This window comes from Erinaceus europaeus, chromosome 9 (assembly GCF_950295315.1).
Source record: "Erinaceus europaeus chromosome 9, mEriEur2.1, whole genome shotgun sequence".
Taxonomy (NCBI): domain Eukaryota; kingdom Metazoa; phylum Chordata; class Mammalia; order Eulipotyphla; family Erinaceidae; genus Erinaceus; species Erinaceus europaeus.
The window spans coordinates 102,355,956-102,369,501 of NC_080170.1; the positions used below are offsets into that span (position 1 = coordinate 102,355,956).

The 13,546-nt window shown below is 38.4% G+C and overlaps 1 protein-coding gene across 16 annotated transcripts in view; it reads right to left on the reverse strand.

Moving 5' to 3' along the window:
• DLG1 (discs large MAGUK scaffold protein 1) overlaps positions 1-13,546 on the reverse strand; it is a 178,745-nt gene that overhangs the window by 49,563 nt on the left and 115,636 nt on the right. For all 16 annotated transcript variants that reach the window (XM_060198474.1, XM_007517426.3, XM_060198473.1 and 13 more), the window contains 2 exons: positions 7,267-7,387; positions 5,178-5,334 (listed from right to left, as the gene is read on the reverse strand). In XM_060198474.1, coding sequence (XP_060054457.1) covers positions 5,178-5,334; positions 7,267-7,387 — 278 coding nt within the window. The remainder of the gene's footprint in view (positions 1-5,177; positions 5,335-7,266; positions 7,388-13,546) is intronic.

Here is a 13,546-nt window from a genome sequence, read left to right on the forward strand (position 1 = left end):
TCTGCTATCTCTTTTTTAACTGTTGCCAGGGTTATCACTGGGGCTCAGTGCCCGCACTTCAGATCTGCTGCCCCTAGTGCACGTTCCCTCTCCCTCTCCCTCTCCCTCTCCCCCTCCCCCTCCCCCTCTCCCTCTCCCTCTCCCTCCCCCTCCCTCTCTAGATAGGTTAGAGAGAAATTGAGAGGGATGGGGAAGATAGGGAGAAACAGAATCCTACTTCATTGCTTGTGAAGTCACCTCCCCCTTGCAGGTGGGGAATAAGGGGCTTGAACCAGGTCCTTGTGCATGGTAATGTGTACTCAACTGGATGCACCACTGCCTGACCCTGCCTATTGTCTGGTTTTACAGAATAACAATGGCTTTGTGGAATGAATTGGTGGTCACATTTATCCATTTTGGGGAAGAGTGAATGAAGACTAGTGCCGATTCTTTTATTAAAATATATTTATTTTTATTTAATACGACAGGCAAAAATGTGAGGGGGAAAACTTCTTTAAAAGTTGAGTCTGATAATTTGGGCCACTTTTTCTCATTACTACTGTGGAGGAGATATCTTCCATTGTCTTCTGGGTCATTTTGATTCTAAAATCCCATGATGATAATTTTCAGTGGATATCAACTATGAGTAGCATTACAGGAAATAACAGTGTCAGATTTATAACAAAGAAGTAAATGTGTAGTTTTCTATATATGTTCTATATTTCAAAAGCTTCTCCCTTCAACAAAGTAATTATTTTGATAAAGTCTATTACTTATTTCTTTGCTTTTCCCAATAACTCATATTTTTCACAATAATGTGAGTTATTAAGAACATCAACAATATGGATATCTCCAGAACAGCTGTCCTCAAAGTTTGATTCCAGGAATAGGAACATAAGTACTACTGAGAAATTTATTAGAAATAAAAATCTTCGGGTCATACCCAGTCATACTAAAACAGAAACTTTGGCAATGGGTCCCAAGAATCTATCTTAAAAATACAGCCTCAAAAGTGATACAAATGAAAGCTTCAAATTGAAAGCAGCTAAATTTGTTTTGAGGTAGTTAAGTAAGTTTATGTTCTGCTTTTATCTTAATTCTGTGTAGTTCTAGGTATTTTTTTCTTGCTCCTAAGGGTTTCCTCTTGCTTTCATCAGGGTGTTTCCCTAGAGAAATAGCTTGTACTTAATTTAAGAATCTTTCCACCCAAGAACTGGGGCTTCGCTCATGCATGACTTCGCTGCTCCTGGGTCACCTTTTCATTGAGAGAGAGATAAAACACACAGCTCTAGAGCTTCTGCCAGTGTGGTTTTACTCCTGAACTCGGCCACATGCTTGGCAAAGGTCACTGATATACATGGCCACCTATATAGTTTTATGTATTTTGCCTTCACATCAGAGTGACCAACAAGCCTGTAATGTCTGAGACTTACAGTTTTAAAACTGAGACTACAGGAGTTCCCAGACATGGGGGACACAGTTTTAATTAGTAAAACTAGAAAATTTTTGAATGAGTCAGGTTGCATTGACCAGCGTATTATATTTTAACAGTGTGTCAGTGACCTACATAAGGTGGTTTCCACATGGAAAATTTAAAATACATCTATTTTTGCCTTGAGTTTTTCACGCTTAACTCTAAGCCAACTGAAAATTTATTTTGACTCAAGGTGTGAATTAAGGCTCTAATTTTATTCTCCTAAATAACTAGATTATTAGTCTAACATTTATTTTTTAAAAATCCATCCTTAAAAAAAAAAAAAAAAAAAGACCATTCCTTCACAGTAATTTGTTCTTACATAGTATAACGTAACTTACGAAAAAAATTTAATTTCACATTTTGGTAATGCCATTTTTTTTTTTGTCATTGTAGGCATGGATTTTTTTCATATTCTATTTTATCGCCTACACTGACTTTTAAAACTGTACTTCTATTCATTTATCCCCTTTTGTTGCCCTTGTTGTTTTACTGTACTTATTATTGTTCTTGATGTCATTGTTGTTGAATAGGACAGAGAGAAATGGAGAGAGGAGAGGAAGACAAGAGGGGGAGAGAAAGATAGAAACCTGCAGACCTGCTTCACCACCTGTGAAGTGACTCCCCTGTAGGTGGGGAGCAGGGGGCTCGAACGGGATCCTTATGCTGGTCCTTCGCTTTGAGCCATGTGCGCTTAACCCGCTGCGTTACTGCCCAGCTCCCAAAACTGTACTTCTTCATAGTATTTTAATGTCTACTTTCAAATGATTTTATATCACTTTATCAGCTGTACAAGAAAGAAAAAAAAGTTCTATCTTCATTTTTAATTTACGGTCTAGTGACCTGTGTACAAAAACAAAAATGTCTGCTGCAGGACATTCTTCTTTCCTTTTTTATAAAACATCAGCACTGCTCTGCTCCGGCTTATGGTGGTGCTAGGGACTGAGCCAGGGATTTTTGGTGCTATTATGTTCTCTCTCCGAACTCCAGAACAATTTAAAAAAATTCCTTTACTTTTATACATAATACCTTTCTGTTGATCTCAAATTATTTCTGCAGATCTGAGTTTACATGGTATAACTTCTCTTAACCAGAATTTTTTTTTGTTTGTTTAGATTTGCAAGAGACAAACTCTCTTAGCTAACTGGCTATCTAAAAAAAGATCTTTATTTCAAGTTCCTTTCTGATGAGTAATCGTTTTCTTTTTCTTTGGAGTTAGGATCTCAAGTTTATGTGATTTCATTGCTTTTGTACTGAATAGTTCAGTCAGATAGAGAAACAAGAGACAGAAGACACCACAGGACTGGAGCTTCCCCTGGTAGGTAGTGATTGAAACTATGCTATGTTATGTGCATGGTAAGGAATGTGCCATACCTGGGGAGCTATCTCTCCTGCTCATCTGATAAATAATTTCACTATAGAGATTTCTCGGTTGACAAATATTTTTCTTCCAGCACCTTAATGGCATCACTCAACTGATTTGTCTTCTATTATTTCTAATGAGAAATCAGTTATTGTTTATATTACTATATAAAGTACTATGTTGGTTTTTTTTTTAAGTTTTTATTTATAACATGGAAACACTGACAAGACCATAGGATAAGAGAGGTACAATTCCGCCCATTGGAACTCCATATCCCATCCCCTCCCCTGATAGCTTTCCTATTCTTTTAACCCTTTGGGAGCATGGGCCCCAGGTCATTATGGGATGTAGCAGGTGGAAGGTCTGGCTTCCCTGTTGAACATGGGCATTGACAGGTTGATATATATATATATTTTTTTTTTTAATTATTTTTTTAAGGGCTTACTTTTATGTGGGGCCATCAGAGTACTGCTTATTTATGGCATATGTGGTGCTGTGGCTTGAACACTGGAGACAGCATAATGGTTATGTAAAGAGATTCTCATGCCTGGGAGTAGGGCGGTAGTGCAGCGGGTTAAGCGCACATGGCGCAAAGCACAAGGACCGAGGCAAAGCATAAGGACTGACAGGCATAAGGATCCTGGTTCAACCCCCCAGTCCCCCACCTGCAGGGGAGTCATTTCACAAGCGGTGAAGCAGGTCTGCACGTATCTATCTTTCTCTCTCCCTCTGTCTTCCCCTCCTCTCTCCATTTCTCTCTGTCCTATCCGACAACGAAGACAACAATAACAACAATAACTACAACAATAAAACAAAAGGGCAACAAAAGGGAATATATATATATATCAGAGATTCTCATGCCTGAGCTTCCAAGGTCCCAGGTTCAACTCCTTATACCACCATAATCCAGAGTTGAGCAATGCTCTGGTAATAAATAGATAAACAGATGAATCTGCCCGAAGTTTTCTGTGTTCTGGAAGATCTTTTTACCACTGCCTCAGAAGGTCTTTTGAGTTCTCTTTATCTCACTCCTCTCATACCTTGAGAGTTAAAGTACAGAATTCCTAGCGTTGATTTTCACAGATCTGCTTTAGGTTTCCTACATTACTGGATATGTACTTTGGTTTTTTTGTTTGTTTGCCATTCATTTATTTATTTTTAAACCAGAGAACTGGTCAACTTTGACTTATGGCAGTGCTGGGCCTGAACCTGGGACTTCATAGTCTTAAAAATGGAAGTCTTTTGTGTAGCTATGTTAACTCCCCAGCCCTGGGGAGTACTTTGTATTTGAGGATGACCTGTATGACTCAGGAATGGTTTTTATCTCAATTCTCTGTTGGTTCCCAACCTTTGGATTATTGTCTCTGAGTGAGCACTCAGTGAACACCCATGGCTAACAGCTGACAGGAAGGTATAGATTTGCTTCACCAGTCAATTAAGACCATTTTATGTTGGGTAAAGTTTTGGCTTGCTTCTCTCTACCCCCGACTGTCTATTCCTCCTCTCCTTCCCACTAGTTAATGAATGATGAGAGGCATCATTTATAAAGGGCTGGCTAGTCACTATCTGAGAATAGTTAAGTCTCTCTGATGGGTTTAGTTTTTCTAAACTTAGCCAGAATTTTTAGCTGCTAGGTTAAGAGTGGTGGCATAGTATTTTAAGAGACTATCACTACTTCTAGCACTGTAACTCAGAGTTATTTTTTTTGCTTTACAAGTATGTTCTAATAATAACTATTCTTGGATAGTACTATGTTATTTTAGTCACTGTAGCCTTGAATATATAAGTGCAGTTACCATTTAGTGAGACTAAATATTAATAAATTATTTTACTTTCTAAGAATATAGTACTAAAACCCTTAATAAAACCATGCTGTATATTTGGTATACAGCATATATATCTGAAAAACCATCTTAGGGATGGTAAAATAGCACTGGTCTGAGACCCCGGTTTTAAAAAAAAAAAAATCAGTTCTAGTCTTATATGGGTAATAACCATATATGTACACAGGAAAATTGAAAATATTTATTAATTTACAAGGGTATTGCTCAGCTGGCTATATCAGGGCTGGGGACTAAACCTGGGACTTCAACACCTAAGGCATGAAAGTCTTTCTGTAAAACCATTCTACTGTCTCCCCTTTTATTATGATTATTTCTTTTATCTTCCCTCCCTCTCAATTACTCTGTCCTATCCAATAAAAAAAAAGGAAAAGGAAAAAATGGCCACTGGAAGCAGTGGATTCATAGTGCTGCCACTGAGCCCAGAGACAATCCTGGTAGCAAAACAAATATAAACAAATAAAAAAATAATAATTAACAGGTCATAGCTAAATTAAAGATTTTTATTAACACATCCTACCGATATAATACGATCTCCTTTTCTCAGTTCTCCACTAAAATCAGCAGGTCCTCCAGCCAAGATAAAGGAAATAAATATTCCTTCTCCATCTTCACCTCCTACGATGTTGAAACCAAGGCCTGTTGAGCCACGATGAAGCACAACTTTTCTAGGTTCCCTAAAAATTAAAGAGAAAATTAAATGCCTTAAAAACAATCTTGTGAAACTTAGTACTGCTTCTAGGACTGATTAGTGGTAATTAACTTTTTGAACTGTTGTTTGTATGACAAGTTTTTCATTTATGGTTGGAATTACTTTGCCTGGAACTCTTAGCACTTCCTGCATCTATCTATTTCAATTTGGGAAAATTCTCAGCAATTATTTCTACAAACTATAAATTCTGTCTTCTCTTTTTTCTGTCACCTGTATGAGGTGAATACTGTTTCTCTTGATGTCATCCATTAATTGTTATATTATTTTTATTAGTTTTAGTGTTGTTATTGTAATTATTATTATTATTTTTTTTGTGGGGATGGCTTCTTCTAGTCTATCTTCCAATCTACCTCTGTGACCTTAGGTTTCTGTTTTCTCTGTAGGTATACTGCTTTACTATATTTTTTTTGACTGAATTACTTAATTCCTTATTTGATTTCTGTTATGATTTGTTTCCAACTTTCTGACTTTGTAGGCATTTTCTTCCACAGGATTTTAAAATTTAGTGAGCATCCTTAGGCCTGTATCTTTGAGGTCTTTTACAGAAAAGTTATGTAGCATTGTTAAATTCAGGAATTTCTTCAAGCTGCTGTTTTAGTCCATGTGTGCAGGTGTTTTCCTCTATCTTTACATTATGTTTGATGCTTTGTGGAAACCTGAACCAGGGATAAGTAAGGAAGTTTAAGTAAGTCTATGCAGTAGTTAAGGGTTTTCAGTTTCTAGTGCCAGGGTGAGACTAAAGCTAACCTGAGTATTTGAAAGAAGTCTGAGATTTCAGGTGCTCCACAAGTTGGCAGGGACAAGAAACTGGCAGGCTACATGCCAGTAAAAGGATTCCACTCCATTTCTACCTCCATGGTCTATTACTAAGAAAACTTAATTTCAGTATGGTCATAAGTACCAGGACTGCTCTGGTACTAAAGAAGACTGCAAGTTCACCTGGCTTACGGCCTTAAACTTCCCATTTTCGGTTGTTGTAGACACAAACATGTAACAGAATTGGGGTGCTAGGATTCTGTTTTGGTGTGATCTCTGCACTCTAGATAAATGTTCCATATTATAGTGATCTCTTCATGGCAGTGGTTCACTTTGGCAAGGTCAGACTCCTTTTCTTGGGGTAAGGTCCCTGAGTCCCCATTCTTAGCAACTGAGCTTTTTATCCTTTACTGTGGAAGGTGATTTGAGATTCAGGTTTGTTTCTCTGTGGTGTAAGTACTACTATGGCTTTGTTGTTGAGCTTGAAAAAAAACACACGTTTTGATGTTAATCTGACTTCCTGGGCAGATGATCTCACCAATGAGTCCTGGAACCCCACCTTCCCAGAGATCTACCCCACTGGGGAAAGACAGAAGCTACCTGGGGTATGAATCAACATGTCCAGTGGAGAAGCAATTACAGATGCCAGACCTCCCACCTTCAGCACCCCATAATGGTCTTTGGTCCATACTCCCAGAAGGATAAAGAATCGGGAAGCTTCCAATAAATGAAATGGGGTACAGAACTCTGATGGTAGAAACTGTATGAAATGTAACCCTCTTATCCCACAATTTTTATCATTATTAAATCACTAATTAGAAAAAAAAACTTAAAAAAAAGTCTCTGTATTTGGTCATCTTAACTCTGCATTCACAAGTACAATCTTAAATTAGATTTACACAAGTTAATTTCTAAGGATAACTCACTGAATCTTAAAAAAAAGGCAATATTTTTTAAAAGAGCAAACTTTACTTAAAATATATTTACAATTAAAGTTATTTAGTGGCCCCTCCAATGGGGGGGATTAAGTATACAGGTTAAGCTTTTTAGTCTTGAAAACTGTGATTATGCTACTTGGCTGGATCATAACTCCCACATATAGCTAGCTTTATGTAAAAAGGATGAATGTTTAGTTACCTACCTTGTAATTTCATCATCTCCAAGCATTGCTTTTGAAACAGGTGAGTATCTAGCTGGTGATGCTGGTGTCTGGCCCAAGTAGGAAGATGGACTAACATGATTATCAACATGCTGAGAAGAAGCTTCAAGATAAATAAAGTGAAAATCACTTGAAAATGAAACAAGCTGTTCAGCACAATAAGATACTGATTTAAGTGTAATTTATATTCAGTTATTTACATAATAAAATTTAATAATTTACCAGCTAAGAAAGATGACAAGTTCATTCTCAGACAAAGTCATTTAAATTAGTAAACCAAACACCTGACTTGCTTTCTTTATATATTTCTTTACATATCTTTAAATAAAATGTTTTTATTAGGGAAATAAAGATTTATAGGACAGTTGTAGTCACGTGGGCATAGTTTCTCACCCTTCCGTAGGTGTTTAATAGGTTAATAGGTGTTTGCACACCAAGCCCACCACCAACTTAGGTCTTCCTCCCACTGTGCATTGGACCCTATTGTACCTGGTTTCTTTTGAGGAAAACACAAAGTAAGACCTGGACTGGATGTAGTATATTATAATAGAGCAAAGGACTGTGGAGAAGGAGGGGAAAAAAAGAGAGTGAAGGGGCACTGGGATCCTGGTACATGATGGTGGACACGGCTATCCTGGGGGTGAGAAGAGAATACTTTTCAGCTACCTATCATTGGGAGATAAGAAACTATACCCACATGTCAACAACTGTACTGTAAACTGTTAGTCCACCAATAAAACTATTTAAAAAAAGTTTTGCATCAATTGATTTACACAATGAAATTCAGGGAAGGTCATTTAAAAAACTGTCATATATAAGACTAAAAGCAAAACAAACAAAAAACATAAACTTAGAGTACAACCTGAATTTTCCTGAGAAATGACTTTTAAAAAGTACACTTACTGGGCGGGGATAGGTAACATAATGGTTATGCAAAGAGACTCTCATGCCTGGGGCTCCAAAGTCCCAGGTCCAGGCCCCCATACCAACATATGCCAAAGCTGAGCAGTACTCTGATTAAAAACAAAAGTACATTTACCCAGGATGACTGAGCAGTGGGTTACACACTGCACTTAACGTATATGAAGCATAGAAGTCCCAGCTTGAACCCCTGGCACCACCCTATGATAGAGATGATCAGTGCTATAAATCTTTAAACAAGTATATATACTCAAATTTGACTCTGAATAACGAAAACTAAAAGTTTTTAAGTAGGTGCAAGTGGTTGTTGAAAAAGCTATGATGTAATTTTTCTGTTTTTCTATGCAAAAACACATCATGACTTTTCCAACAATCCAATAAAACAAAACAAAAATAATGCTGACAAAGTTTTAAAATACATTGAGAAATTCCAATTTGAAAATTACCTCTCTTTCGAGTATAAAACCCAGCCACTGAAAAAGCAAGATCTCTTCAGATTCTTAAGATAAAAAGGCACAGGGCAGACTGTTCAAATTGGAGTGAGTGACAATTGAAAACAGAGTAATAATTTACCATCACAGAAACTGCTGCAGAAATCAGTGTTGGGGCTACGGAAATCTGAGCTGTAATTACGAAAATGCTGAGAATGAATAATTCTGAATAAAAAAACTCCATGGGATCCCATACTTTGTAGTTTAATTTCCCAGACTCCTGCCAGGTTCTCATCATGAACATTGAAGAAAAAGCCCCTCATGCTTCTTGTTTGAGGAAGGGAAAAGGAGCCATTCTGAAATAACTGCTAGTAACTTCTACCTTTATCTATAATATTTTATCAGTTCAATAATAAAATAAAAAATTAAAAACAAGTAAAAGAAGACTCACCTATCTATACTTATAGAGAAAGCAATTACTCATTGTTCAATCACTATTCTTCAGTACTAGCTGTCCCATTTAACAAATGTCGTATTATTAAAATGAGGGATAATTAGGTAAGAGCAACATAGGGGTGAGCTCAGTGGGTGAAGCTCAGGCTTTACCATACTTGAGTCCCTGGCTTTGAGTCTCTGAATCACAAGGGAGCACCATGGACAGCATGAGAGGAACTCTTAAGGATAGTGGAACAGTGCTTTAGTGCCCCTTCTGATCCTAATAAAAATTAGGCCACGGAGGCAACTTAGTGGCACTGCACATGTACAAGGCCCTGGGTTCATTTCTTGACAATGAATTAAATCACAAAAAAGTGAATAATTCTGTTTTTCAGCTCAACATATATAAATAAAGGAAGCAGCCTGCCTATTTGTATACTTAGTCATCATCAAGGTACCAAATCTCTTTTTTTGTTATTAAAAAAAGGGAAGTGTTTTTCCTTTTTAAATTAAATTAAATTAATTAGTTAATTAACTTATTCATGAGAAAGATAGGAGAAGAGAAAGAACCAGACATCACTCTGGTACATGTGCTGCTGGGGATTGTACTTGGGACCTCATGGTTGAGAATCCAATGCTTTATCCACTGAGTCACCTCCTGGACCACCTTTTTTTTTAAAAACTTTTTTATTGCCAGGGCTCTGGCACTAAAAAAAGAAACTGGTGGCGGGGTGGTAGCACACCAGGCTAAGCGAACATAGTATGATGTGCAAGGACTGGCTCAAGAATCCGGGTTCAAGTCCCTAGCAGGGTGTGTGGGGGTCAGTTCACAAGTGGTGAAGCAGGTCTGCAGGTGGCTCTCTTTCTCTCTCCTATTTCTCCCTTCTCTCTCAAGTTCTCTCTGCCCTATCCGATAAAGTGGAAGAAAATAGGACACCAAATCTCTTAAATGTTTTTATTATTATTTTACTTATTTATTGGCTAGAGACAGCCAGAAATCAAGAGGAAGGAGACAGAGACACCTGCAGTCCTGCTTCACCACTCTCAAAGCTTTCCCCCTACAGGTGGTGTTGGATAGTATGCCAGCTCCCCCTGGCTTCTGCTTAACCATATGCCTATATAGGGATAGATTTAATCCCATTCAAAGCTTTGGTCTATTTACATAAATCACTTTTATATTTACATAAAGCACTCCAGGGCATTGGTGGTTCAGTGATAGGATTCTCGCCTGCTCTGCCCCCTCCTTGTCACACTCTCTGATTTTCACCAGTCACTTTTCCCTCCACCCTCTCTATGTCACATCCTGTTTCCACCCTACTTGGCAAGTATATATAAAGACAGCATTTTGAGTTTTAGGGTACTTGAGTATAGCTTAGCTCATCTTAAGATTGTGCTGCTGCGTCCTGCATGAATAAAGAGATACTGCCTACAGCTCAACCATGAGTCCCTGGTCGTCTGTTACCCGCCCGTGAAGCCAGCCCGGCGAAAACAACCTAGCCCGGAGAAAACAACAAGGTGGGACTAGAGGCTTGAATCTGGGTCCTTGCATACTATAACATGTGTGCTCAGCTAGGTGTGCCACAACTTGGCCCAAGACACCAGTTCTCAATCTGTGGAAAAATACTAAATGGGCATGTAATTACTTGTCCTAAACAGTAGCATGATAAATGAAAATGACACTTGAACTGATGATTAAGATATCTGCTATTAATCTTAAGCACAAGGAAAAATATAAAACTTTTGTGCAAAGCCAAATATATATATCTTTTAAATACTGGGTTTTTTAAATTAACTGGATAGACATAGTCAGAAATAGAGAAGGGAGGGGAAGATAGAAAGAGACACCTATAACACTGCTTCACCACTTGCATAGCTTTCCCCCTGCAGGTGGGGAGCAGAGGCTCAAACCCAGGTCCTTGCGCACTGTAACATGTGCACTCAACCAGGTGTGTCACCACCCGGCCCCGAGACCAAGTATATTTTAGAACGGAGAAAAGTTATTTTCTTCAACAAAGGAAGTGTAAGATATGACATCATCCCTGTTTATTAAAGAGAATGAATATTATTAAGGAAATAATATAGTTACATTTGAGTTATTAGTAAATCAAGAGCAGATAACGAAAGATCACTGGAAGACAGTGTATATATCCTGATTCTTTTAATTTTTATTTTTTTTCCCACCTAGAGCACTCAGCTCTAGTTTTTGGTGGCAATGAAGAATGAATTTGGGAACTCTAAGGCATGCAAGTCTGCTGTATAAACCACTGTTATGTACATTTCAAAGTATAACTTGTATTTAACCTATAATAACTGGTGATGGTAAGTGAAAATGGGTTGTTTTAACACTGGAGATACAAAGCTGGAAAAATAGCTCCCCTAGACAGTGCATTTGTTTTGACAAATGCTCAATCCAGGTGTGAGCCCAGCCCCCACTGCACTGAAGTAAGCTTTGGTGCTGTGGTCTTTCTCCTTTTTTTTTTTTCTATCTGAAAAACATAGTCTGGTGCAGTTAAACCTCAGTGACAATAAAATCAATCAATCAATTAATTAAGAAAAATGGAGGGGTTGGGCGTTGGCACACTTGGTTGAACACATGTTACCCAGGGCAAGGACTCAGGTTTGAGTTCCTGTTCTTTACCTGCAGAGGGTAAGTTTTCTAAAGTGGTGAAGCAAGTCTGCAGGTCTCTCTGTCTCTGTGTCTCACCATCACCTCTCAATTTCTCTGTCCTACCAGACATAAAAAACGGGGGGGGGGGGGAGGGCAAAAAAATGGCCACTGGGAACAGTGGATTTGTTCTGCAGCCACCTTGCCCTAGCAACAACCTTAGTTGCAATAAAAAAAAAAAAAATTTAGCCCATCAAATCTGTGTGGGAATCCCAGAATTCCCTGACTAGGGCCCTGAATGATGGAGTGGCCTGGTAATGACCAAGAGAGCCATCACTGAAGTATGCTTGTCTCTTGCTTTTATTCAATTTTTGTAGTCCTTACTTTATCTGACAGAGTTAGCCTTAGAGTGACTGAGGGAAAGGTAAATAGGAAGGTAAGGAGGGTATCTAGATCTAAGTAGAAACTATTTGATTAAGTCCTTTATGGTGTTTTTGTTTTTAGGTCTTTCTACTTGCTTGCTGCAAACTACTGTGCACCTAACAGATCACCCTCTCCACCATCTCTGGTCATCTCCACTAGGAACAGTATTATGGACCCTTTTGTGGGTCTCTATAGGACCTTGTCCTCAAGGTGGGACAAAAATGGTAGGGCTGCCCACTGTCCAAAGGGAGACGAAGAAGATTGGTCATGAAATGAGTGTAGCCTAGAATGTTTGTTCCTAGCTAAGACTATGGAACGCAGGCTCAGACCTACAGGGTTACACAGGCTCCTGCCCTTAATATGGGCCCCAGATCAGATCATTGGGGTTTACAGTGAATGGTATTTATATACCTTTCCCATATTTGGAAGCTATTCTTTTTTCCTGATCTAGCTTTCTAGTCTTAGCTCCATCTCTGACACCATCTCCCCGGACAATATCTTTGGCCCACCTGCATGCTAGCCGTTAGGCTCAGGCAAAAATTAGTAAAGTTACGGACACTTTGGAATGTACCTAAAATAAACCTATTTAGCTTTTGCCAAAATGGAGACCCCAAATCTCATCTGCTATATTCTTACATTTAGGCTCCTGATTATTAAACAATTTATTCTGCTTTATATCTTAAAGCTTTTTAGCCACCAAGTTGCAGAAGCTACCATGATGCCAACATGAATTCCCTGGGCAGATGACCTTACTAATGTGTCCTGGAACCCCACCTCTCCAGAGCCCTGCCCCACTAGGGAAAGACAGAAACATGCTGGGAGTATGGATCAACCTGCAAACGTCCATGTCCAGCAAAGAAGCAATTACAGAATCCAGAACTTCCACTTTCTGCACCCCATAATGATCCTGGGTCCATACTCCCAGATGGATAAAGAGTAAGAAATACCCAGTGGAGGGGATGGGATATGGAACTCTGGTGGTGGGAACTGTGTAGAATTGTACCTCTCTTATTCAATGGTCTTGTTGATTATAATTAAATTCATAAAAAAAAAAGGTCCTCTTAGAAAAATCACAAATACCTAGAATACTGTAAGACTTGAAAAAGTATGTTTCTTTCCCATGTGTGCAATTCACATTTGAGCTTTGACCCCACTGTACTGGAGCAAGCTTCAGTGTGATGGTTTTACCCTACCACCGCTTCCATTCTGCCTCACTGTGCCTATACCCTATCTGAAAAACTTAGTTCAGTGTATGGAAGCCTCAAGATGATCCTACTGCAGCAACAACAACACCCCCAACCCCCAAAAGCCACAATCTTGGAAAAGCATATTATTACCAAGAGTGCATTTATGACTCAATGGTAGCTTCTAATATAAGTGTACTAAACAAAACTTTCTTTTTTAATCCATACCAATTAAAAAAAGTTAAATCTCTTCTTAATTTACA